At 49.7% G+C, this 26,119-nt stretch overlaps 10 protein-coding genes across 10 annotated transcripts; 7 read left to right on the plus strand and 3 right to left on the minus strand.

Annotated features, from left to right (window-relative positions):
- The first annotated feature begins 71 nt into the window (after nt 1-71).
- On the plus strand, nt 72-2,201 carry GGI43DRAFT_391096 (SKIP/SNW domain-containing protein). The gene is made up of 2 exons (XM_083204397.1): nt 72-1,741; nt 1,816-2,201. The coding sequence occupies exons 1-2, from the start codon at nt 140-142 to the stop codon at nt 1,981-1,983; spliced, it is 1,770 nt and encodes a 589-aa protein (XP_083066361.1). The 5' UTR covers nt 72-139; the 3' UTR covers nt 1,984-2,201.
- A 643-nt stretch (nt 2,202-2,844) lies between these two features.
- Nucleotides 2,845-4,557, minus strand: GGI43DRAFT_427249 (Alpha/Beta hydrolase protein; the record flags this gene model as incomplete). Its single annotated transcript, XM_083208785.1, has 1 exon — nt 2,845-4,557. The coding sequence occupies one exon, from the start codon at nt 4,555-4,557 to the stop codon at nt 2,845-2,847; it is 1,713 nt and encodes a 570-aa protein (XP_083066362.1).
- Nucleotides 4,558-7,594: 3,037 nt separating this feature from the next.
- On the plus strand, nt 7,595-9,774 carry GGI43DRAFT_427250 (glycoside hydrolase; the record flags this gene model as incomplete). Its single annotated transcript, XM_083208786.1, has 3 exons — nt 7,595-8,354; nt 8,418-8,543; nt 8,585-9,774. The coding sequence occupies exons 1-3, from the start codon at nt 8,267-8,269 to the stop codon at nt 9,772-9,774; spliced, it is 1,404 nt and encodes a 467-aa protein (XP_083066363.1). The 5' UTR covers nt 7,595-8,266.
- Nucleotides 9,775-10,465: 691 nt separating this feature from the next.
- On the plus strand, nt 10,466-12,827 carry GGI43DRAFT_391101 (Dak1 domain-containing protein). The gene has a single exon (XM_083204398.1). It carries the CDS (start codon nt 10,865-10,867, stop codon nt 12,209-12,211), a length of 1,347 nt encoding a protein of 448 aa, XP_083066364.1. The 5' UTR covers nt 10,466-10,864; the 3' UTR covers nt 12,212-12,827.
- GGI43DRAFT_391102 (dihydroxyacetone kinase subunit L) lies at nt 12,112-12,827 on the plus strand. Its single transcript, XM_083204399.1, has 2 exons — nt 12,112-12,134; nt 12,203-12,827. The coding sequence occupies exon 2, from the start codon at nt 12,289-12,291 to the stop codon at nt 12,700-12,702; it is 414 nt and encodes a 137-aa protein (XP_083066365.1). The 5' UTR covers nt 12,112-12,134; nt 12,203-12,288; the 3' UTR covers nt 12,703-12,827.
- A 3-nt stretch (nt 12,828-12,830) lies between these two features.
- Nucleotides 12,831-13,848, minus strand: GGI43DRAFT_23013 (mRNA splicing protein SMD2). Its single transcript, XM_083200496.1, has 4 exons — nt 13,545-13,848; nt 13,454-13,486; nt 13,097-13,354; nt 12,831-12,960 (listed from the first exon to the last, which is right to left on the minus strand). The coding sequence occupies exons 1-4, from the start codon at nt 13,562-13,564 to the stop codon at nt 12,918-12,920; spliced, it is 354 nt and encodes a 117-aa protein (XP_083066366.1). The 5' UTR covers nt 13,565-13,848; the 3' UTR covers nt 12,831-12,917.
- A 192-nt stretch (nt 13,849-14,040) lies between these two features.
- On the plus strand, nt 14,041-15,537 carry GGI43DRAFT_419944 (mitochondrial 37S ribosomal protein mS47; the record flags this gene model as incomplete). The annotated part of the gene is made up of 2 exons (XM_083207751.1): nt 14,041-14,088; nt 14,146-15,537. 2 exons carry the CDS (start codon nt 14,041-14,043, stop codon nt 15,535-15,537), a joined length of 1,440 nt encoding a protein of 479 aa, XP_083066367.1.
- Nucleotides 15,538-16,598: 1,061 nt separating this feature from the next.
- On the plus strand, nt 16,599-21,216 carry GGI43DRAFT_23127 (uncharacterized protein). The gene is made up of 2 exons (XM_083200523.1): nt 16,599-17,113; nt 17,193-21,216. The coding sequence occupies exons 1-2, from the start codon at nt 17,014-17,016 to the stop codon at nt 21,101-21,103; spliced, it is 4,011 nt and encodes a 1,336-aa protein (XP_083066368.1). The 5' UTR covers nt 16,599-17,013; the 3' UTR covers nt 21,104-21,216.
- Nucleotides 21,217-21,618: 402 nt separating this feature from the next.
- On the plus strand, nt 21,619-24,167 carry GGI43DRAFT_23329 (DNA-directed DNA polymerase alpha subunit POL12). Its single transcript, XM_083200556.1, has 3 exons — nt 21,619-22,349; nt 22,411-23,731; nt 23,836-24,167. The coding sequence occupies exons 1-3, from the start codon at nt 21,877-21,879 to the stop codon at nt 24,004-24,006; spliced, it is 1,965 nt and encodes a 654-aa protein (XP_083066369.1). The 5' UTR covers nt 21,619-21,876; the 3' UTR covers nt 24,007-24,167.
- Nucleotides 24,048-25,852, minus strand: GGI43DRAFT_23338 (splicing factor, Prp19-binding domain-containing protein). Its single transcript, XM_083200558.1, has one exon. The coding sequence runs from the start codon at nt 25,762-25,764 to the stop codon at nt 24,328-24,330; it is 1,437 nt and encodes a 478-aa protein (XP_083066370.1). The 5' UTR covers nt 25,765-25,852; the 3' UTR covers nt 24,048-24,327.
- Nucleotides 25,853-26,119: the final 267 nt, after the last annotated feature.

Raw genomic sequence — 26,119 nt, forward strand, 5'->3', positions numbered from 1 at the left:
AAGCCACACGACAAGGATCCACCACTTTTTTTTAATGCTAGCCCAGCCACATCTGCACCGCCATACTGTGGAATTTCTTGACCCAAAGCCATCGCAACTCGCAGCCAGTCTTTCAACATCACCTCACGCGACGGCAAATATGACGTCCATGGCCGCATCGCTGCAAGCGTCGCTCCCCAAGCCGAAATACACCGGGGAAGATGAAGAGTCTCGGACTCAGCAGCGTGGCCCTCGGATCGTCGGGCCTGGCCAGCTTGACGAGACGCAAATCGTCCTGAAGCGAAGCGGCCCTCCAGCATACGGCCAGCGGGCAGGATGGCGACCGCGCTCACAGGAGGATTTCGGCGATGGTGGTGCGTTTCCAGAAATCCCCATTGCCCAGTATCCGCTGGACATGGGCAAGAAGGGTGCGACAACGAGCAATGCCTTGGCGCTACAGGTCGATGCTGAAGGAAAAGTCAAATACGACGCGATTGCGAGGCAGGGACATGGCGAGGGAAGAATCATTCACACATCTTTCAAAGATCTCATCCCGCTAAGGCAGCGAGCCGACGCTGGGGAGATTGATTTATCGCGTCCAGACAAGGAGTCCGTAGCGGAAACGACCGAGCGAACGAAGAACGCGTTGGCAGCCCTTGTCAGCGGAGCAGTGGCAGCGCAGAAGCCGAAGAATCTCAACATTGGACAGCGGAAAGATCCGACCTTTGTGCGATACACTCCGGCAAATCAGATGGGAGACAATTCAAAGAAGCAAGACCGCATCATGAAGATTGTGGAGCGACAGCGAGATCCTATGGAGCCTCCGAAGTTCAAACACAAGAAAATTCCTCGCGGTCCCCCATCACCGCCTCCTCCAGTTATGCACTCTCCTCCACGAAAGCTTACCGCGGAAGATCAGGAGATGTGGAGAATCCCGCCTCCGGTATCAAATTGGAAGAATCCCAAGGGTTTTACTGTGCCTTTGGATAAACGTCTGGCTGCGGATGGACGAGGACTGCAGGATATCAGCATCAATGACAAGCACGCACAGTTTGCGGAGGCCATCAAGATGGCAGAACGTCATGCTCGAGATGAAGTCCAGCAGAGAGCTTTAATGCAGCAGAGACTAGCAGAAAAGGAGAAGGCTCAAAAGGAGGAAAACTTGCGTTCCCTGGCGCAAAAGGCCCGAGAAGATCGGGCTGCAGCTGGGCGACGTGGAAGAAGAGACTCCGTGGATTCGCGGGATTCACGGGGCTCACGGGACTCAGGATCAAGATCACGGTCACGGTCACGGTCAAGCTACAGTGGATCAGATTCAAGGGGCTCTGATAGCGAAGATTCAGAGGTTCGGGCTCGAGAGAGGGCACGGAAAGAGAAGCGGAAAGAGGACGAGCGGAAGCTACGACAGACGCGGATGGGCGCGGAGCGACGTATCCAAGTCATGGCCCGTGAGCAGAATCGAGATATATCAGAAAAGATTGCTCTCGGCATAGCGAAGCCCTCACAGTCCAAAGAAACCATGTACGACTCGCGATTATTTAACCAGTCCAGTGGATTTGATAGCGGATTCAACGAGGATAACCCCTACGACAAGCCCCTCTTTGCTGCTCAGGACGCCATTAACAGTATCTACCGACCCCGAGCAAACCTGGACGATGAAGACGCAGAGGCCGGGGAGAGAGAAATGGCCAAGATTCAAAAATCAAGCCGCTTTGGTGAAGCTTTGGGCAAGGGTACTTTCAAGGGGGCCAGCGAGGCAGAGGTCAGTTTTCACGCCATCTACTATTTTGCTGATATCGACGTTGTAACCGTTGCTGACTGAATTGAATACAATAGGCGCGAGAAGGACCCGTACAATTTGAGAAGGATGCGGCAGATCCATTCAACGTGGACAAGTTTTTGTCCGAGGTAGATCAAAACTCATCTTCAAAGAGAGGCTATGGGCTGCAAGATGAAGATAGGAAGGCAAAGAAGCCTCGCGTTGAGGACGATGATGATGATTAAAGCGTACATGTATTATTTTTTTAAGAAATATCCTTTAGACATGCATGAGATGCATTAATATGTCCAATGCTAATGAAAAGACGGCGATATCGCGACTATCGCTTCGGTATTTTAAAGGCCATTCTAGAAGGGTACGGTTTCTGTGTGAAGTTTTAGGGTAGTACGGAGAGTACTGTATAGCAAGTAAAATTAGAAGAAAGCAATCACTTGATCTATAATAGTATGGTTCAAGTTGTGACATAAGAAGAGCGAAGAGTGTTGATATTGTTAACGTTGCCACGTATTCGATACTTCGACGACGTCTATATCTACACTATCCTCACCATCGTCAAACTTGACATTCTTTGGCAGCTGAACTATCTTTAGCAACACCTTCGCTTTCTAAACCTTCTTTACCCACACTTTCCTTAGCAAAGCCACCACCCTCATTAACACCGAGAATTCGACCGATATCAGTTCCAACACTAGAGGTAGCTGCTTAGTCGTCAGATGCGTTAGCAGAAGGACATCATAGGCACGAGAATCCGAATGTAATATTACAAGATATAATAGAAAAAGCGAGTTATTGCGTGACGTTGTTCTCGAGCGCTTTAGGGTAAGTCGAGTACTTCAGATAGAGCTCCTCAGATGCTGCTTTACTGAATAATATACCGTATTGGATCAAAGGATCGTACTATAGCAGTGGAAATAAAAGAGAGAAAATAGAAAATAGTAAAAGGTAGCATACTGTCGCTTTGCTATGACTATCTCCCTCATTATGGAAGTAAACAAGAAAACACCTGACCATTTCCTCTATCTCCTCTCCTCTCTAATTACATCCTCACTAAGTTATTTTTCACCTGGATTCTCATTCTTCATTCTCTAGAGTCGAAACTTCTCTATATATTTTTTCATGAATTTATAGCTCCCCTTCCGTTGCACATCCAGCATATGAACATTGTTCGACTTGTTGAATAGTAGCACTTGCGGCTCTTTAGGCGTCCACTTGGGCCAGGACACAAGCTCAATATGTCTCTTATTCGGGTCCAAGTTGTATAAGAAATTAATTATATACCATCTCGCAGTCTTAGTTGTGTGCGAAGACATATACTCGTCTGTGCCAAAAACCATGGCTTCGAATGAGCCATGAGCGGTACCCAAGGCACCAGACACGTCGCTTCTGTGATCGTAAGCCGCATGGTATCCCCATATAGGGAGGAGAGGCTGAGACGAGGCAATAAATTCCATTGCAATGCGCCGCGAAAGGGTGAAGAAGACATCGCCGATGACAGACGATAAACGCTTTTGGCCAACCCAGCTCTCAAAGTCGTTTCCAGTGCGGTAAGGGCTACCCTCAAAAGGCTTCTTGTGGTACTTTTTGAGAAAATCCTCCATGTGGCCCTTGGGCATGTTGTTGAAATAGTGTGTGCGAAGATACTCACGCATTTTCTTGGTACCATTAACTGATGTTTGCTTCTGGGTAAATATCGTGCCCTCATCTTCCTGGGTGCCTAAGATCATGGGCACTGCGGCAAACATGTTATCATTGAGAAGCACCTCTGGACTGTATCGTATTAAATCGTTATCAGGTCGAGGAACATATGCCAGCCTCAAGGCTTCGGCACTGAGAGCGCCGGGGATGGAATTGGCTGCCTTTTCAAAATCGGAATAGGGAATTTCGCGCAAGCATTGCAGCGTGTCCTTTTTCCGGTCACAACCAATGGCCTTGATGAACTTAGTATATACTTTATTGGACTTTTCCGAATCGATATTCTCTGCGGGTATGAGACTCCCAGAGCTCATTATGGCACCCCGGAAGAGTTTCCTGTCGTTATATGTTGTGTTGCCTCTATTGATGACAAGATGGTCGAAGACCGAGACGCCACCAGATGCATGTCCCCAGAGTGTGATCTTATCTTGATCACCGCCAAAAGCTGCGATATTATCCGATGTCCATTCCATACTCATTCGCTGATCACGGAGACCAAGATTTGTAGATCCGTTGTTCATTACCTGCTGACCAGGCAGGAAGCCCCAAGGGCCCGTTCGGTAGTTGGCAGTTACAAGGATGAATGGCTGGTTGATCTCAGTACCAAACTTGATGAAGCTGGTAGCGTTATATCTGTACGGCGTTCCCATGACGAAGCTGAAGCCAGTGAGCATGAACAGAACTGGTAACCTATCTCCCGCCTTGGTCCCTGCTGGACGCTGGACTGTTATGGTTAAGCAGTCCTCTGAAGTATATATGGGATGGGCTGCGTCCCATTTTGCCAAAGTGCTATCGACGTTTAGAGACCTCTTGTGCCATAATTCATCAGAATTGACCGCACCAAAATGGCCTTGGGGGCATGCTGGTGTGATTGTTGTAGCATCAAACTCTCCCAATGGTCTTGTTCTCTTCACAGGCCTTTTGAGGCGGTTAAGGCCGGCTGGAGATTCGGCATACGGCATGCCATAGAACGAATCGACGCCATCAGCGAATATGCCCTGTACTAGAGAATTAGGGAGCTTGACTGTTGGGCCTTCATTTTCCTGTGCAAGGCTGCCGCCGACAAGGCCCATGAAGACCAGACTGAGAGTTACAAATGCCTTCATCATGTATGTCTTCTGCAGTGTTAGACACCTTATTTTTGAGTGTTTAACAGTGTCTTTTCAGGAAAATTGAATGAGGGAGATCAAATGGCCCAAAGAGCTTAAATACTTGGACAAGAAGCGCTGAGGACAAAGTTTAATAGCTGAGGGCAGGCCGTGAGTTCCCAACAGATATCAAAAAATAGGGCCCGCAAGTAAGAGAAACACGCACAAGTTAAAAACACTGATATCCGTTGGCTGGTTTATTAATGACTAGCTGGCTAGTATCTATATTGTATCACGAAGTTTCATTGCGCCGTATAATACAACAAGCTACATGTAGGGTACTATAGGTTACTATTGTATTGGCGGTTCCAACGACCAATTTATGACGAAAGTATGGCTTGAACCGACTGAATATGCTTCCACCAGGGGTTTATGTGAAAGCACTTCTAAGAAATAGGTAATCTTAGAGTTTCCTGCTAAGAAAAATGACTATGTGCTGCAGCAATAGCTGTAGCTCTGTCTGAGGAAGCATATAGACAGTGGGAACAAGTTGGTCAATATGACCGTAAATAATTCGAGATGCAGATATTGCCATATATTGACAGTATCAGATCCTGGTATCACATGCGCTTGTATATGAGATTTTACCATACTTGTGTCGCCGTATTGAATTGTGGTACTTCGGGTTTGAATCTTTTAGCAATTGCACAGCATTTGTTGGGTATTAGTGGAGTTATGATGGCTTAAGTAGTAATACAGAGCTACGATACAAGCATTATACGTGTATTTATGACGGATAGGCTGTTCCCCCAAAGTACTCGGTTTACTACCTAAGTCTGGGCCCCCCCCAAGCGACCACCTCCCCCTTCCGACCACTCCATAAAGATTTTGTATGTAAAAAACAGTGTAAATAATAAAATGCATACTAATAGGAAAATATAAAAAATTATAAATATATTATTATTATTGTTATATTTATATTATATATTAGTTATTACTTATTCAGTTAAGTATATATATATAAATATAACAGGGACTAAAATCTGTTAAGGATTACTTATAAATTATATGCATACACTAACAGGTTCTTTATACGGCTGTATCTTATTTATTATTAATAAAAATTAAAATATTATTATTATTTTTATAAGATTTTATAAATTTGTTTTTAATAGTTTAATATTTGGCTTAATATAATTTTTTTAGAATTAAATATTAAATTTTAAAATAGTAGAGTTTTGGTGAAAAAGGTGGTCGGAAGGGGGGGGTCGTCGGAAGGCTACCGGTCTGACTTACCTAGGTACTAATATAGCCAACTTGTAAAAGGAGGTTTAAATACGTGTACCTAAATATGACCTCTCGCAACCAAGAAGTATCTGATGGCATACTAACCCTCTCTGCTATTTCTGTGACAACATATATATAATGCATGTCATTAACAGGTTATTAATTTGATATATAAACAACTCAGAGAAAGTTGCTACGGTAGTACTAGGTAGTTACTATGCACTTTACATGAGGGGCATATTGTAAAACGGCGTGCGAATACCGTAGCCAATTTAGACTTTTCTTCCCTTAGTCAAACGGGACCTTGCAGCAAGCTTTGCCCTTGAAAGGAAAGTTGTATCCTTGGATGGAGTGGCTGGACGGGCTAGGCTTGCTAGGATCCCATTTCGGATTGCTGGTGAGAATTGTTTAATTGTGCAGAGGGAAAATGGCATCAATCGATTATGCATTGAATCATCTTCCAAGGCACGTGAAAGCTGCTGGTGACTGTCACTCGTATCTCCCCAAGAGAAATATGTGGCTTAGAAGCTGGCAAGTCCAGCCAAGCAGCCAAGAACACCAGCGCCTTTCAAAGGGAAGGTGCCAAGCTGATTACTACCTAGTAGGTATCTGCAGTGGTTACGAGAACATGTACTTGGTATCTCTCACCTGACGGGCGGGAGTAACGTATTATTTAGCACCTCCCATGATTATCACCCTGACCACAATTTTGCTTCTTCATTTTCCAAAAATTTAACTCAAAAAGCACAGCCTCGCCGTGCCGTAGCCCGACGGGACGTGAGATGTACGAGACCCTCGAGGGAACACGAAGCAGCCATAGCTACGCCAAAATGCCAAGATGCAGGCGGTAGCGGTGCGCCTCCGATCGCCACCGCAGCTCCCCTCTTAGGGGCAGCCAATAGCACTCCTTCGTATTCTAGCATTGAGGCCTCGCCCAATTGCATCGCCGCCGCCGCAAATTTCCAGCGCCATCTCCTTGGGCTATTGGGATTGGAGGCTCAGTTCAAGCCCCGAAACAGGTGCTAGCCGCTGATGCACAGCCTCACCCCGGGCCGTATCCACCCTCATATGCGTTCGTCCAGTCGTTTGAGAGAAGGGCAGACGCAAATCTGCTGCAAAGACCAGCGGGTCAGGGGTCGTCCGCTGGCTTGAAACCAGCCAAGTTAGGGTTGGCACACACGGTGCCTGTACTATTTTCAGTGCATTCAGGCTGGAGCCTTTCAACAAGACATTCGTATACTTGCACATGCGAGTAGATGGCGGCGAAAAAGAGGATAGCAACAGACATGGCGAACTCACGAGTTTATTCCGATCCTTGGAGACAAAGCATCCACGCTGTTCAGAGTTGGCTCTGCAAGCGCTGGGCACAGTGCTTGATAGGACAGAGTGGTACCTGACTACGCATACGAAGCCCCTTGAAAAATTATGTGCAATGCCGGCATCATCCACTGCCGGAATCTCGGTTCTGTTGGCTTTGCGCAGCGCCGTTGCCGTTGTGGCCGATGGCTCGTGTACAGGTAGTATCATTTCCTACCTGTACCTGTTTGCGAACACTGCCGTGGCCCGTGTAACATGGTTGTTTACTTATACACACGATCCGATTTTCCTTCTGCGGCTTTGGCACCAAACATGTTTACGGGGCTGGGCATAAGTGCTAGTACGGAGTAGTGTTCCGTGCTAATGCTGGTGGTGAGTCGCAGAGATCATCCATCGTCCGCACCAGTATGGATACGCACGACCTCCGTCAAGCGTTTCAGGCCGAGTGTCCCAAGTTCGCAGTCTCATGGGGGTCGAAACCTGGAGTGCCGGGGGGCGCGGCATAATAGCAGGTTACGTGAAATTACATCGGGCCAACCATGTATCCCCATGCGCCCATACTCCGTGTTCTAATACACTTACACCCTTTCCATCGACCGCCTAGCTAAAATGAAAATGACGCGCCTTCACCTTGTGCCCATCCCGTATTGCCAATTCTTCCCCTAACACTACGTTTCTGCGTGCCGATTTGCATGCATGCTCTCTCGCCGCCACTCTCTCCTCTGCTCAATTTCAGTCTCAGTCTCCTACAGTCGAGCCTCAAGAGACCCGTATGTAAGCAGTGGAGCGATCACTCTCGTTTGACGCGCGGCGAAGATTCTCTTGGTGTCTATATTCTTTTTTTTTTCCCCTTCTTTCTTTATCCGTCGTCACCACTGCCAAAGCCACTCATTTTTACTGTCGCTCCTATCTTGGTTTCTTTCGACTTCGACCTTTAGCGAATTTTCCGCTTGCGATACCCCGGTGGAAGTGAATCGCAGCTCAGGACCACGATTTCTCTCGTTGCGCCGCCTTGCATCCTTTTTGGACAGACTGGATCTGGACGACCATTTTTATTTAGAACAACACAGATCTATATTCGACACCCTTAGAATACCCCGACTTTGAGAGATTGCTACTGGCCATGAAGTCTCCATTGGTGGCTGCGACAGCAGCACTCGGTCTGCTGGGCCAGGGGGCGAGCGCCATTGCCTTGACTGTGGGTGACGATGGTAAGATAGATTGCGATTCCACAACTAAACAAAGTAGACAATACTCACTAAAAAATTGTTTAGCTTCCACGAAAAGTGCCGCTGGCACTATCGCATATGGCTTGATGAAGTTTTACACAGGCAATAACACTGGCGATAACCCCGGAAATCTACCACCCCCTTACTATTGTCAGGAACCCCCTCTTCGAAGTTACGGCGGCCCATGAATAGATGCTAACTTGAAGGAATAGGGTGGGAGGCCGGTGCCATGTTTGGAACTATGATCGATTACTGGTTTATGACGAAGGATTCGACGTACAACAATGTCACGATGCAAGCGGTGCTTTGGCAGGCTGGAAAAGACGGCAGTTTCATGCCCACGAATCAGACGTTGACCGAAGGAAACGACGATCAAGGATTTTGGGCAATGTCTGCCATGTCCGCGGCTGAAAACGTCTTCCCCAACCCGCCGTCCGATCAACCAGGGTGGTTGGCAATGGCTCAGGCCGTCTTCAACCAGTATGTCGGCCGATGGGACCCCAATTGTGGCGGAGGTCTCCGCTGGCAGATTTTCCAATGGAACAAGGGTTATGATTACAAAAATTCCGTCGCCAACGGCTGTTTCTTCAACGTTGCTGCTCGATTAGCTCGCTACACTGGTAACCAAACTTATGCAGACTGGGCACAGAAAGTGTGGGACTGGGAGGAGAAAATCGGTCTCATTTCAAGCTCGTACCAGGTTTTCGACGGTTTGAGTATCAATACAGACAACACATGCGGACATATGGACCAGAATCAGTGGACTTACAATGCAGGCTTATATATGGCCGGCGCTGCAGCCATGTATAACTACACCAATAACGCTACCTGGAAAGCCAACTTGGATGGCATGATCACACAGACGACATCAAAATTTCTCAAATCAGGAGTCGTTTACGAGCAGTTTTGTGAGCCCTCAGGTGTCTGCACTACTGATCAGAGCACATTCAAGGGCTATCTACTTCGCTACATGGCCTCTACCATGAAAATGGCCCCGTATACCGTCAATACTCTCATGCCAATCATCAAGGCTGCTGCAAGCGCTGCTGTCGCCGTCTGCACAGGCCCAGCATCCAGCACATTCTATGGAATTACAGGCACGGGATGTGGCTTCTCGTGGACGGCACCAAGTACTTATGACGGTAAAAACGGTGTTGGCTCGCAAATGAACGCTCTCGATGCCGTTATGTATACCATGGCTCTGGAAGCTCCCGATTTGGCAACAGCGAAAAAGGGCGGTACATCCAAGGGCGACCCCGGTGCTGGAATGAGCAACATTGACCCTGCAGGCGAGATTGACAATTTGACAAAGCCTACGACCGGTGGTAAAGTTGGAGCAGCGATCCTCACTCTCTTGTTGCTCCTGAGTGTCTTGGCTGGTAGCGCGGTGCTACTTCTATGATTAAATTTTGATTAAATTCTAGAGTATGCAAGTATGCGCAAGAGAGAAGGGAAGGGTTTGGATATATTTCTCTATACATGTACGTGTGCACAACACATGTCTTTTTTTCTTTCTCCGTTTATAAGCCCAAGAATTTAGAGCGTGGGATGCTCGTCGTGGCTGGCGTTTGGGAGTGGCCTTTGTTATATTTTTCTTGATCCCTTCCGAATCTTGCCTGTGGATATGTACATCTCACGGCGGTATGGAGCGTGGGCATCATCGTTGTCGTTATCATCGTCGTCATTACCTACTATTCATTTGTAGCAGTTTGGAAGTATTAGACAGCAGGCAAAGCCTGATATCAGAATTGCACGACATTATGACCGATAGCCTTGACCAGTCGACTAGCAAACAAGATGAGCCAGGATGCTTTGTTTTATCTGCTGCGGTGACGCATAGCGTAGACAATAAAGCTTGAATAAATCCTCAAATTATTAGCATAAAGACGTGAGATTGTTGCAATTGTCGATACGGGGGGTTGCGTGCTGTTTATCGGAAGGTATGCAAAAGAGATGATGTTATACAGAACAAAGCCCGGACCAACTGAGAGACCACAATAAGCCAATCAACTTGTATAAGTGCAAGGCCCTTATGAGGCTGTTGGGACGGGCCGCAGATCAAAGCTCATTTTAGTCGGAGCAGCCAACAAAATAATAAACTGGATTCTTCTCTATTAAATATTGGCACACTCGAGCCAACTCCCCGCTTATTAGGTACGCGTTGCTAGGCAGACAATGTACTCCGTGCTTGTATCTACTTTGGAACTCTGCACTTTGTGGCTTCAACCCCGCCATGATGGCAATATCGACTTCCCCGCCCTTTTCTGTAGCAGCTACTGCTAGCAGTTGCTAATAGCAGTGTCATCACAATACGTCACTGATATCAGACCACTCATACATAGCAGCTTTACGAATCTTTATTTAATACATATCAAGAACGTTTGATTTTTTTTTATCGGTTGACGCTCGTTTAACCTCTTTATGCTGAACGCCATTGATTGTTCTTGAGTTTTAGAGTTAAAGACTTCATTCTGCCTAGTTATCTGCCCATAATGTCTACAAAGCACTTCATCAACGATCCCACGCACCTCGTCAACACTGCCCTCCATAGCCTTACCCTCACTAACCCCAACGTCGCCCTCGATGCAGAAAACAAAATCATCTATCGCCGACCGTCCAATGCTCCCCAACAGGTCTCCATCATCTCGGGCGGAGGGTCTGGCCATGAGCCTTCCTTCGCCGCCATGGTAGGCCCAGGCATGCTTTCTGCCGCTGTGGCTGGAACCATCTTTGCCAGCCCTTCTGCCGAGCAAGTCCGAAATGGAATCCTGTCGAGAGTAGATACCGACAAGGGAGTGTTGGTCGTGGTGATGAACTACACGGGAGACATTCTCAACTTTGGAATGGCCGTGGAAAAGGCCATTGCGGCCGGCCAGGCTGTCGAGATGGTTGTTGTGGGCGACGATGTCGGCGTTGGGAGGAAGAAGACGGGCAAGGTTGGAAGACGAGGCATTGCCGGCACCGTTCTCGTGCTGAAGATTGCCGGAGCACTCGCAGCTCAGGGACGGTCATTGGAAGAGGTAGTAAAGGTGGCTCGGCTGACTGCGGCCAATATTGTCAGTGTCGGTGCCAGCTTGGAGCATGTCCATGTCCCAGGACGAGTTGTTGATACCAGTGAGGGACTGGGACCCAAGGAAGTCGAGGTTGGTATGGGCATCCACAATGAGCCGGGCTCAAGTAGAGAAGAGATGGAACTCCCCCAGTTGGTGGAAAGGATGCTTGCTCAGCTGCTCGATCAGAGTGACAAGGACAGAGCTTTCCTCAATGTCAACTCAAACGAGGTTGTCCTGCTCATCAACAACCTTGGAGGCGTCAGCGTTCTGGAGCTGGGTGGTGTCACCACCGAAGTGGTTAAGCAGCTGAAAGACAAGTACAACATTCGACCAGTCCGTATTATCAATGGCACATTCATGACAAGCTTGAATGGCCAGGGCTTCAGCATCTCCCTCCTCAACGTTGTCAACACCGACATTGGGGGCCCGAGCATGATCGAGTTACTGGATGCCCCAAGCGAGGTCACCGGCTGGTCTGCTCCGATTCAAAAGGTAACATGGGAGGAGAAGAACACCGCCACGAGGACCGAGACTGCCGGTGCAGGTCGAAAGGTTCAGCCCAGCGGGCTGCAGATGGATCCCAAGCACGCCACGTCGGCCCTTACGAATGCGTTGGAGCGCGTGATAGCAGCCGAGCCCGAGGTTACCAAGTACGATACCATTGTTGGAGACGGAGACTGTGGCATTGGTCTCAAGAGAGGAGCTGAAGGTGAGCTCATAAACACCCAGCCGCATTACTCGCAGGCGCCTTGCGACGATACTGACATTAAGACCCAGCCATTTTAAAGCACATTCAACAGAATCCCTTGACGGGTGATGTTGTTGTGGACGTTTCTTCTATCGTGCAGATTGTGGAAACCGCCATGGATGGCACATCTGGCGCTCTCTACGCGATTTTCCTCAACTCACTCGTTCACGCCCTTCGCACTCTGGGCTCTGGCGAGGCTGGTCCCTCGGTATGGTCTGCTGCTCTCAAACTTAGTTGTGAGGCATTGTCTAAATACACTCCTGCTCGGCCTGGTGATCGCACGGTCGTGGATGCTCTCTACCCCTTTGTTGAGATTTTGGGTCAAACAGGCGATGTGAAGAAGGCTGCGGATGCAGCGAGGAAGGCGGCTGACGAGACCAAGGGCATGCAGGCCAGTCTCGGCCGGTCAGTATACGTGGGTGGCAGTGGATATGAAGATGTGCCCGATCCTGGTGCCTGGGGATTGGCATGCTTCTTTTTGGGACTGGGCGGTATCAAGCCGAGCGAAGAAGGCTGGGAAGCTATCTGAAATGGATATATAGAGAAGAAGAGGCCCTTGTGGGCATTCATGAGTTTCCATAGACACGATGTAGGGGGATTTCTGCAGATTGTATACGTATTAACATTCAATTAAATTGTTTTCAACGCCTAAATTCGCCTTTGAGCCTCTTGCGATGTAGCCGGTCATCGAACAGCTCAATGTATCAATTTAACCCCAAAATAACCCAAAGCAACCCATGTACTCTAGCTGAGAAGAACCAGGATGACGCTATCGCCTCTTAGAAACCTGTTACACGTTAGTTAGTACTTGATTTTACACTGTACCACGAATTTTCGACGCGATCAAGTTCAGGGCCTGACCGCGAGCCATTCCTGGAACCTGTTCTCATCTGACGTCTTGGCGAGGATGGGGAGCGGCGTACATCTTGCTGATAAATCTATCCTTGTTGACCGGTCGGCCCTTCTTTCCATCTGCTAACCTGGGTGTCTCGGTCCACATCTCCTTGACGTTCTCGAGCACCATGTTGCAATGTCTGTCGAAAGCCTTGACACGTGCCAGCAACTTGCGGTTCGAACGAATGGATATGAGCACCTGCGTGTGCGATCTCACAGCAGTCTGGAGGATGGAGAGGGGGCCGGAGGAGAACTCGTACTCTTCGAGCTGGGCAATCTCGTACTCGCTAAGTTGGAACTGTTAGACGCATTCGATATTGGATGATTCGAAGCGGTGGGAGAGGGGCAGAAAGAAGATGGATTAGATTTCGCGACAGAAAACATACGTGAGTTCGTTACGAGACTTGGTGAGAAGTTCCCTGAATTAAGATTAGCACAAGCACAATTGGACAGCAGTGGCGCGTGGGAATGACATACTGAATCTTGGGGTCGGCCATTGTTGCGGTGGTTGATTGACTGTCGGGGGACGAGGTTGCGTGCACAAGGCTGGGAGCTTTAGAAGCTCGAAAAGTAGAGTCGTAGGCGTATCGCAGACGCTAATGGTGATTGGGCACTGCTGCGGCTGGCTACGTTTAGTCTCCAGGTGCGTGCACTAATTCTGCCATCTGTCGCCAACTGTCTGCCAGCTGTGAAAATAAATGGTACGAACTCTGACAGGCGCTATCCTTATCGGCAATCGGCGGGTCAATTTTTAGAGGTGGAGGAGCTTCTATTCTTGCGCCGTACCCGAGGTCAATTATATGGTCTGTCTGATCTCGCCCTCTTCCCTCTCTCTTCTTGTCTAGATGTCTTAAATTTCGTTTTATGGGTGCATCTATATAGACGATATCTCATGTCCTTCCGAACATTCGCGGCACGAGCTGGCACGGCAGCAAACGCTGCAGGCCGGAGCAGCTATTGCAGCGCATTCACAATGGCACATCAAACCAGAGCATTGAGCTCGGCGATCGATGCACGACCGGTTAGAAACAGGCAATTCTTCTACTATGTGTAATGGGGTGCTAATATGATGCAAAAGCTGTCTGCCGAAGCCTACCATGTCAGGGAACTGCCTGGCGACGAGGCCAACGATGTTGTCTTCGAGAGCAAATACGGACTGAGAACCATTCTGCTAAATCGACCAAAGAAGCTGAATTCTCTCAATGGATCAATGATTCGCAAGATTGTTCCACGGTTAATCGAGTGGGAGAAGTCAGACATGGCAAACGTCATTGTCATGAAGGGTGCGGGAGAGAAGGCTCTTTGCGCTGGAGGAGACGTTGCTGAGCTGGCCCTCTACAACCAGGAGAGCGCTGATGGATGGAAGAAATCGGCCGAATACTTTGCTCTTGAATACCAATTAGATCACTACATTGCGACATACCAGAAGCCTTACATTGCTTTCATGGACGGAATCACCATGGGCGGCGGTGTTGGATTGAGCATCCACGCACCATTCCGAATTGCAACTGAGAGGACCATGTTTGCTATGCCCGAGACAACGATTGGATTCTTCCCCGATGTCGGTGCATCTTTCTTCCTACCTCGGATGAACGGCTCCATCGGAACCTACCTCGCCTTGACCAGCGACAGACTCAAGGGTCCCAACGTTTTCTATAGCGGCATTGCGACTCACTACCTGCACTCCTCAAGCTTGCCAGACCTCGAGGCTCGTCTTGCAGAGCTGCGTTTCCGAGACGAAGACCCCCTCCCCCGACGACTTGAACTTATCAACGATACCCTGGAAGAGTTCTGCACCGGTCTTCCCTACGACCAAAACTTCACGCTGAGCGGCGAAACCCGACGTGCTATTGATCGATGCTTCAGCAAGAACAACGTGAATGACATCATTGCTGCCTTGAAGGAAGAGCGGGGAGCGACTGAGGAGTGGGCTCAGAAGCAGCTGGCCACGCTCCAAAAGCGATCACCCACCGCTGTGCATGTTGCTCTTAGGCAGATGCGAGTTGGTGGCAAATGGAGCATCTCGGAGACATTTGAGAAGGAACACCAGATTGCTTCCAAGTTCATGCAGCACCACGACTTCACGGAGGGTGTGACAGCGCTGTTGGTGCGCAAGGAGGCTGCCAAGTGGCAACCCGAGACTCTGGAGGCTATTCCAGCCAGCGAGAACGTCTCTAAGCCATTCTTTGACTTCAAGAAGGATGCAGGACTTAAGCTGTTTACGGACCGGACATACTCTGAGTACCCTTACGCTGCCCTTGGCGTGCCTACGGAGAAGGAAATCCAGGCTGTTGTGTCTGGCAACTCACTCACGCCGGCCGAGCTTGCCAAGCAGGTTAAGGCATCAAGGAAGAACCGACAAGGTGTGGCCGAGGTTGTGGATGAGATTATCAGCAGAAAGACGACGGTAGATGAGCAGGGCAAGGCCAAGTGGGTTGCTGATGAGGCGGCGTCTTCAAGCCGACTGTAAAAAAAAAAATGGATGTAAAAGATCCGTGCGCGTGTACAATATTGAAAATTAAAAGACGATAAATTCATGTATTTGATGACATAAAAATAATTGCACGAAGCGAAAAATAGTGATGAAATGCATAGACAGTTGTTGTTTGGATGTGTTTTCCTTTGCGGCGCTGCAGATGGTGCTAATGCGAAACGCGCCCAATATTTGGGGTTGGTGCAGAGTGCAGTGGAGCTTCAAACCATCAAGCGTCATCGAAATAAGGTGGCAGACGTGATAAAAAACGGCTTCATTTACCGGGCTAAAAAGGTGAATCGGGCTATCAAATGGAGCGGTGACATCTGGAGACACTAGAAATGCAGGGAAAGCTCAAGTCACGAGACAGTGAGTTGGAGGGGTGCCAGCAAACGAGCTCTGGAGATGGCGTCAAGAGGCCCTAGAAACTATAAAAAGGGCCCCAGCCCGCCGCCCGACGCAGAGGAGGGAGAGGGGAAAGTCTTCCGATCTCCCCTCTCTTTGCCCGGTCGAATTGCCAGCTGAACCGAAGCCCTTTTGCCAGGCCGCCAGAGCTCCCTTGCGGCAGAGACGAGAGTGAGACCAGTTTGCTGGGCTTTTATGAAAGACAAGCAGGCTGGACCTTTCGGAGCCGCTCCGCATCCGGGGTTCTGCCGGCTCTCCAACCAGTGATAAGATCAACTTCTCCTTTAGGTAGGTGGGGTCCCCGAGAAAGCGGCTCGCTAAGGAAAAAGCCCTGCAGCCTATTAAGGCTCAGTGCCGAAGCCCGCTGCAGGCACTTTCCTACCACCAGGCCCAGCGGGTGGCTCACCGAAGCTTCACCTGCATAGCGGCCTTGGGCGCCAGCCACTGGCTCTAACTGCTGTGCGTTTAGGTGCTGTGGCGCGGGCTAGAGGGGTACGAAGTACATGCACAGGCGCCTTACACGCGCTGGCGGGTGTTGACAGAGGGTGGCATCACAAACAAAGGCCTGATTGTGCTGTTGTTTGCTTGCACGAGCTCAGCTCAACCTCACATCATCACATCTGCTGTACTCACGAACCACCGTTTTTTCCTTTTTCGGGCCGCTTCTCTTTTGTCTCTGTAGCAACGTGGATCTGACTTTCATTTTAGCACCTTTTTTTTCCTTTCCCTTTTCCTGTGCCCCATCGCCCGCTTTGTCTTAAAGTGCCCTGCGCGCCTCGATATCTCAGATCCACTTGCACAGACGCGACCTGGAGCTTTTTGGCGCGTCACGAGCATGAAACCCGCCTCCCCAATTTGAGCTGGTACCAGAACCATACAACAAACCCAGCACTCTCCACTTCCCTCTTTCAATACCTGTACACGAAGAGTGCTCCGCAGAACGATTTCTCAATCTTGCATCGTCAACCCAGCAACAGGGCTTGAGCTTCCCGGAAGGGGTCGCTCAGTTTACACGACGACAACGGCAACGACAACAACGGTGGCCACGAGGGCGAGGCAAAAATCGCCATGGCATCGCCAATGCCGGCGGCTCAATCGAGCGGCTGGAGCAATACTCCTGCCGCAGGCGAGGTGGACGAGTATGGCATGCAGACCAAGTTCATGAACTGTATGAAGTTCTCTCTCTCCCTCTCTCTGGGCTGAGTGCCATGTCTTAGTTGGCTGCAGTCACTAATTCAAACCGACAGTGAAGGTGCACTACACGTTCGACAAGGAGGCCAAGATCAATTGCCTGGCCAGAGGATCTCAGCCCCTGCAAGTGCAGACCGTCCCGGTTGACGAGACGAATACGATTGGTGTTGTCGACCTGAGGGCCTGTATCCACGTTATTGCCGAGTGCAGCCCGGAGCTGACGAACCACGAGTGCGACTACACGATTTACGCTGTTGATTATTCCGAGCCCGATCTCCCCCAGGTTGGCCAAGGCCTGCTATCATGGGTCTTCCAGTCGATGCGGCCTGATTTTGGGCATCATCAGCCCAAGATGGTGACAGGCAGAGTCACCAGAAATGTACTGGGTGTTTTTGGCGGTGGAGGCAGAGAGACTTTGGAGATAAAATTGAAGCTTTCTGAAACAGCCAGGATCCAGCGTTCAATCACATATGCCTCTCCTCCCGTCGAGCAGCAGAAACCCAGTGCACCAATTGAACCAACCTTACCGCCTAGTGCCGCATCAGAATGGAATTCCCTCGTCCAATCCAACCCACAGATGGCCCAACAGGCGACGCAGAACCATGGGCCAATGCAGAGCCCAATACAGAGCCATTCACCTAGCATAGCTCCCGCTTTGCCTCAAGGACCACCGCCGCCATTGGTCAGGCAAGGCTCTTTTGGGCCAGGCTACAGCCAGAATCCACCTGCACAAGAGAATTTCCCGAGGCTCGCTCCAACTCCAGTTGATCCTCAATCTATGCCCAACATCCCGGCACCTTCTTCACGACCATCTAGTAGAGCGTCAAATAGACCATCTCGAAGGAAGCCGCCAACTGGTAGGCCCCGAGGTAGGCCACGGAAGAAACCGGCTGAAGGCAACACATCAGGCTACGAAGATGGGACTGAGGGAGAAGATGCCGCACCTCCCAAAGAGGACGAGCCTACCAAGAAGAGGGCAAAGATCACCAGGGTGGATAGGTCAGATGCAGTTGCTTTTGGTGCCGAACCTGAATCTCTCAGGGTTGCTGCGAGCAATTCCAGCTCTCTGCGAAATTTCCGGCCCCTTGCAATCAATAACGATAGTGTGACAGGTAGTCATCTGCAGGAGATCCCTCGAGCTCCCACACCTGTTCCTAACGGCCGTCTCAGGGCGATACCAGGACGGGAGCCCAGCTCCCTCAAGCGACGCGAATCCGCACTGAGCCAGCCGCCCACGTCAGGCTTTGCTACAAGCGATGTTGGCCGCTTCCAATCCCCCGGCATCGACGACGATAGAACGCCAGAATCCATGGCACCAACGCCAAATTACCCCGACGACAGCCCACCAGATATTGGCTCCTCGCCACCAGTTCAGCAGGCCACGCCTTATATGCGATCTAGTCCACCTCCTTCAAGCCCGGTATTGCCTCCGATGCCCTCTATGACTGCTCATGAACCTGATGCTCCAAATAATGACGCGGGCGACTTTTTTGGAGGGAGAGAGCAGCCTATGCCAGAAGAGCTGCCGCCTCAGCAATTCACAAACAAAATGCCATTCCAGAGCGTGCCTATACAGGTTTTCCAGCTCCAGGAAGGCCCTAGTGGCCAGGATTTAGTACATCTTCGCACCTATAACGCCCCTTATCCCACCTCAAATCCGCCTGCTCCTGCTGAGAGCTCTCTTCTACCTCCTCTAAACCGAGAACCGAGTCGTCCACAATCCAATGCCCAATCTACTAAAAGGAAAAGGCCACAGTCATCATCACCACCGGATATGGGACCAACTCCGCCTCCTACGACGGATGCCGTTGAGCGGACGATGAGTCCGACACAAATTTCTACCCCTGTTCCAATCCAAGCTCCTACTCCTATCCCTCTTCCTGCGCCTGATTACGCTTCTATGTCTACTTCTGCGCCTATATATGCGCCTACTCCTACGACAGCACCTTTTTTAGCCCCAGATGTCGGGGGTCCGACTCCTCCCGCGCCTGCTCCTGAATCAGTCCCGGCTACTGCGCCAACACCCGAACTCTCACAAGCTCCTCCCTTGACCGATGACATCTTCAATGATCCTATAGTACAACTCGCCTCTACATTTTCCTCAAGAGAAGAAGCCCCTACAATCCAACCGCCATCACGATCTTCCCAGCCGCCTCAGTCAAAACCCCAAGCATCTAAGCCTAAATACCCCCGTCAACTCAGTCGATCACAGTCTGCAGGGCCGCTTATATTACCCGCCAGCGATCCTGTTGGTCCATCGGCTTTATCTCAGCCCCCCTCCGTCCCTTTGGAGCGTCCATCTTCAATGGGAGGCGGAGGTGCCGATATCCGTCGACCAGCTTCCACCGGGCCACTGGCTTTACCAATGCCTAAGCCTCTTGCTAACCCCTCAAAAGAGGCTCCGATGACCTCTGCTCCTTCGATCGCCCCTGAGGTTCCCAGCGATTTTGCTTCACCATCTTCGCCACAACGAATAAACAATAAGAACATTGTAAAAAGGCATGCCATCAGACAACGACTGGAGACGGCCATAAATAACGGAGAAATGCCTCCATATTGCAGCAACTGTGGTGCTATAGAAACGCCTACCTGGAGGAAAATCTGGATGCAACAACGGGATGGCATTCCGGAACGATGCGAATTTTCGGAGAAGCCCGGTAAGATAACGGCGGTGGAAATAACTCAGTGCGATGATGAAGGCAATCCAACATCTCATCGTGTTATCAAAAAGAGTCTAGCCATCACCGATAATAAATCCAAATGGCAAGAGGCTTTACTTTGCAATCCCTGTGGCATATGGCTCGCCAAATGGAAAACTAATCGCCCGGCGGATAGATGGGACAAGGATGCCTCTCGATTAAACCAAGAACGGCGGAAGAGAGGTACCGGCCGAAGCACATCCCGCGCCAAGAAAAGTCGCCGAAAGGATGATGCCCCGGTCAACCTTACTTCAGAAGCATACCTGCCTACAGACGCCTATATACCTACAGATGCCTATCTACCCACAGACGCGTTAGAGCCACCAGCACCCTCGTCACCAAAAATGAACGAATTTCTCTCCATAGACCCAAATCCATTGCCGATGCCAGAGAACGGTGAAAGTCAGGAGCTTGAGAACTCTCATGAAACCGCTGGGCTGGATGTATTATCCCAGCCAGGATCAACTCATTCCCGGGCTACCGGAACTGTCCAAAGCCCCATTGACATAGATGATGACTTTAACCAAGTCGCTGGAAGCACTAAGAGGCTGCTATTCCCGTCCCCCAGGAAAGACGGAGTGCCCAAGGTGCTTTGCGATGTTGATATCAATATCGTTCAGACCGCAGAGTGTCGCTCGGCAGAGAATCTAAAAGGAGATCAAGAGAACAACGCCAACGCGTCAGGATCAAATACAAACGCCAGCAAATTAGATGATTTAGAAGCTTTATTCAACAGCCCAGCCAAAGGACGACCGTCCACTCCGCCACCCGAGGCCAAATCTGCTCCTGCTGAGCCTTTCAAAACCCCTACACGACCAACTCCAAGCCATAGGCCGATCACTAGAAGTGTCTCGCGGTCTATGCGATCTGTCAAGTCAATCTTGTCACCAAGCCAGCTCATAGCCGAGCGGACTCCTACTAAGACGCCAAAATCTATGTTGAGAATCCCCGGAAGCAGCGCGAGAAGACGCAGTCCACGGGGCCATCAGGGTAATTTCGACGACATGTTTACTTCGCCAATAGCTCAAAATATTGTGCAGTTCCTCTCACAAGGTAATACCTTGTCGTTTGAGGATGGCGAGATAGATTTCGGCAACCTCACCGGAGACAACGATGAACTGCTTGACTTTGCCAACCTTTTGAGTACGGATGATATAATGCCCAGCTCTCCACCCAAAACCGACACCTTGGGCATTTCTTTCGAATACGAAGGCGGTTCTAATAACATCGCTGACTGGATGGATACTGTTATAAAAGATCTAAAATGATGTGTTAGAGAAAAGGATGGGATTATATTTTGATGATTGATGCCAATTTGGGTTTTCTTTGTGTCTTCTTGATTTAAACAGCGAGCGGAGTTTCGGATAAGGGGACAAACGGCTTTCTTGACGATACAAGAACAGGTGTCAAGAATTCGACACTGCTTTACAGCAATCATGATTTTTTCACTCAGATCAACTTTTATTTCATTTACTAGATATCAGTTATCAATCTTAGATAGTGTTAGTATAGTGGATACCAGAGCAAGACTCAATGTAGTTATGACCTTTTACTCTCTTGCTTCCGTCTTCTAAATGTGCTCTGAATGTTTGTAGATGAGAATAGGATGGAATACAGATGCTCCAACTAGATGAACGGAAGAGTTATTTCAATTGAACGAAATTAAAAAGGCTAAAAACGTTTAAATAAATATTTCTAGCTTTACAATACACTTATCAATCTAATAAGCAGTAAAAGCACAAAATAATTGAGAAAGGGGGGCATTTCTCCCCATATAAGTCGGTTTACCGCGCGAAGTGGCCGGCAGAGTACATGTGCAATGTACCTCGCACTTTAAGCTCTATGCCACTTAACGCGTCGCGTCTTTCGCATCTTTCATCCAACCCCACCACAGATAGCTCTCTGCTATACCCAGACAAAATTAAAATCCAAATCGCAACTGCTGCCACTGACTAAATTTCAATTTCACTCTTTTGCTGGAAACTACAGGAGGAAATATAAGCTGCAAAATTGGCCAATTGACGCAATTAAGTCGCCCATCATGGCCGACGAGGAAATCCAGTCTCGATTCGCTCCCAATGGGACCTTGGAGCCAGACGTTGTCAGCGAGCTCGAGTCGATGGCAAGACTACACGATATTTCTACAGAAGACCTCTATTTCAAGTGGGAGTCTTACTGCATTAAGATGGATGTGGATACGCAAGCTGTTACGCTGTCGAATGTGCGCGGCCTGAAGCAGGGCATTCAGGATGAGCTGGAGAAGTCACAGCACCGGGTGCAGCTTAAGAACGAGAGGAAGACGGGGCCAACTCCAAGGGCCAAACCGGGCGCCAAAGGAGGAGATGTCTTTGGCATGCTAGATGGACTAGTACCAAGTACACCTTCGACAGGCAGGCTGAACAAGGCGCCAGGCAGTGGTGGAAGCAGCCTGAGAAGGAGGATGGATATGCAGAGAGACATACCGAGCTCGCCAGCAGCAGGACTCAATGAACAACTAAGATCAATGAATATTCCGTAAGTATTCTTCATCTTATTAATTTAGGTTGCTTTACAGTTGTTGACTGGTAGTGCTTAGAGAGAAGCCCTTTGCGGATCGACAAAACCCGGGAGAGGTAATCGAAATCTTGAATAATGAGCTCCCGCCAGCCGAAGCGCCGATTGCGCCGTTCCCCGAACCGAGAATCAAGCTTACAGCTGCTTCTGACCAGAAGAAGACGGGATATAAACCACTTGCTATGAAGCTGTCCGAGGCCAGTGAGATCTTGGACGACCGAATCGACGACTTTATTGACCTGGTTCGCGAGCATCACAATCTGGAAGATTCTGCCTTTGGAAACGCTGCTACTGCAAGCACAACTGAGGTTGTAGCTGTTGGTCGTATAGCGTCCGATGCTCTAGAGGGGAAGCTCAATGCCGCATCGATAGTGTTGGAGACCTCGAGACGGATGGGCAGAGGTCTAAGAGTACCGCTAAAGTTGGACGGTATACGAGGTTGGAACTTCTTTCCGGGTCAGATCGTTGCCCTGAGGGGCAGCAACATTACGGGTGACGAATTCATTGTCAAGGAAGTTCTAGACATGCCTCTTCTGCCAAGCGCTGCTTCTAGTCCTTCAGCTCTGGAAGCTCATCGGGAGAAGCTCAGAGGCGATCCTGATGCCATGGACTCGGACTCGGCTCCTGCACCGCTGAGTATCATCTACGCGGCTGGCCCATATACAGCAGATGACAACCTCGACTACGAACCGCTGCAGGCACTCTGCAGCCAGGCAGCGGATACATATGCCGACGCCATGATTCTCACAGGCCCATTCCTTGATATCGATCATCCACTCATAGCTACGGGCGACTTTGATCTGCCCGAAGAGGCCACTTACGATCCTGATACTGCCAACATGAACACTGTTTTCAAATATCTCGTTGCCCCTGCATTAAACCGCCTCGCCTCCGCAAACCCTCATCTCACCGTCATCCTTGTCCCTTCAGTGCGCGACGTCCTCAGCAAACACGTTTCTTGGCCTCAGGACACTATTCCCCGACGAGAGCTTGGTTTGCCCAAGTCAGTGCGAATCGTCTCTAATCCAATGACATTGTCTATGAATGAAGTTGTACTCGGCTTGTCCAGCCAGGACGTGCTATACGAATTACGTAACGAGGAGGTCACAAAGGGGGCGCCCGCTGGAGATCTAATGAGACGGCTGTGTCGCTATCTCGTTGAGCAGCGACATTTCTTCCCCGTATTCCCGCCAACAGATCGGTCTAGACTGCCCAAGACAGGAACAGAAGAAGGGCTTGCGACGGGTGCCATGTTGGATGTGAGCTATCTCAAGTTGGGTGAGATGGTCAACGTTCGGCCTGACGTGATGCTGATGCCCAGTTCATTACCCCCTTTCGCAAAGGTATGTCACTCCTTTTTCATGTTCTTGTCCTTTTAATTTCTCTTCTTATCCCCCTTCCCCTTCTTCTTTCTCTAAATACGGCCCCAGCTGATCATGGAAAACAGGTTGTCGAAAGTGTTTTGGCTATTAACCCTGGTTCACTATCAAAGAGACGTGGTCCGGGAACATACGCGCGCATGACGCTCTATCCCCCGTCTTTAGACGGTGAAGTAATAAACGGCTTGATAACTCACAAGGTATTCGACAGGGCACGAGTAGAGATTGTAAGGATTTAAAGCAGGAAAAAGAAAAAGAGGAGGCGCGGCATCATGTTTGGCTAAAGCAATTGATGATAAAATAATGGCACATTTTGATATTTCCTTTCATTTTTCATTTTTCTTATTTTTTTCCAATTACTGTTTGCCATTTTGTCGACAGATATGGAACTATCCTAGTATAATGGTCGATGTGTCCTTATTATACAAATAGACGGGGTATATACAGAGTAGTAGATAGATTATTACGATGATCTCCCATGGTTATAAGGTCAGGTTATCAATGCTCGTTACGCCCTTAGAAGCTTTACCAATTGTAGCATCCTGCTTCGGGGGGCTTCCTTACTCCCGGGCGTCAACCTTGCGTCTCTTATCGCTGTCGTAGCGATCTCTTTCACGAGACGTACTCCTCTTCCGGCGGCTCCTGTGATCGTCTCTGTCGTAATCACGATCGCGATCCCGCTCTCTATCCCTCCTTGGCGATCGAGACCGTGAGTATTCTCGGCGACGGTAGCTGTCTCCCCGATCTCTTCTGTCATCGAATCTGTCTCTCCTATCCCGCCTATCTCGATCGTCGTTTCTTCTGTCCCCATCTTCTCGCCTGGTCTCCTTGCGATCACCCAGTGGAATCGCATTCGCTCCTTTGACTCCGTCTCCATCCGATCTAAAGCGGTCGTCATCCGGTCGAAATCGATCATCTCCATCGAAGTTACGGTTATCTCTCCTCCTATCCCCTCCAAACGATCCCCAATGACCAGTATCCTCACTTCGCATGTCCTTGTACTTGGTAGCTCCCTTTTTGCCCAGCTTGGTCATGTCTCGCCTCTGCAGATACTCCGGAAGCGCCTCACGATTGCGCACATCGTCTTGTATACGACTTCCCATGATATCTCGGTCAAGCAAGCCCGCAGCGGCAGCTTCCTCCTGGAAGAAGGCTCCCTTGTGGTAGTACTTTTGCATATACGACATCTTGCCTTTCCCTTCCTTCTCCTCCTTCTGCTTCGCGAGAAAGGCTTCGTCCTCGGCGGCGCGTTCTTCTTCCGTGAGGTTGCGGCGTCGTTCGACCTCTGCGAGTTCCTTCTCTCGCTCCTCGATGGCCTGGCGCGTGCGCTTGAGGCGCTTCAGCTCGCGCACTCGCCAGGCTGCTTCTTCGGCTTCCGGGTCCAGTCCGTCGGTTGTGTCGACATCTGATTCCTCGTTCTCTTCGTCGTCCCAGTGCTTCTTCCCAGCGGCGCGCGCAGCCAGATCCTTCTTAATTTGTTCTTCAACGAGCTCGTCAGCAGCCTTTTTCCGAGCTTCTTCTTCGGCCTGTAGTCTCGCGTCTTCGTCTTCCTTGTCGCCACTCTTTGCGACGCCTCGTTGGCTCTTGGGTATAAACTTCGGCCGCATCATTAATCTCCTGGGTGCCTCTTCTTCACTACTGCTCTCCTCCTCTTCTGATTCGCTCTCATCTTCTTCATCTTCCTCCTCTTCCTCATCCTCTTCTTCCTCAGTGACGAACCCTTCCTCCGCTGCTAGCCTTTCTGCTTCCTGGGCGGCAATTCGACGCGCTTCGGCGGCCTCTGCATCTTTGCGCCGAGAAGCAAGATCAACTTTATTTAGGTTGCTGATGATTTTGCCAGCGCTGGTGGCTTTCGGAGGCGGAGGCACTGCGACGGGCTCGACGGCCTCCTCTGCGTCGCTAGCATCTGAGTCTGAGGAGGAATCAGCGCCGGTGTTCTTGCCAGCTCGATGACGAGACGGCTTTATAGGATTTGCTGTCATGCGCTTTGGAGGCATTTTGGCTGTGGAAGATATGAAGAGGGATGTGATGTCCAAGTGGACGCAGTAGTTGCGTAGTACCTATAAGGCCTAAGATATGCTAGAAAATCAAGGGCGATAAGCTAGGGCGGTAAGCTATCAAATTTAGGCCGGCTCCCACTATAAAGCGATTTGGTGTAATGACATCGTAGAGTTCAACCAGGCTCTCTCCGATCCAACTGTCTTCTGAAAACAAATTTGAAGGGGTAATAAGGGGTGTATTTTGATAGATGATGATAGTGTGCACTATTTCGAATATGATTTTTTAGCGCATTTGTGCTCAATGGCTGAGTATAACAATGTAGGAAGCACTCTCACACGCTCTCTGTTAGCA

The sequence above is a fragment of the Trichoderma evansii genome (assembly GCF_050947405.1).
Source record: "Trichoderma evansii strain SZMC 28006 chromosome Unknown GGI43scaffold_1, whole genome shotgun sequence".
NCBI lineage: Eukaryota > Fungi > Ascomycota > Sordariomycetes > Hypocreales > Hypocreaceae > Trichoderma > Trichoderma evansii.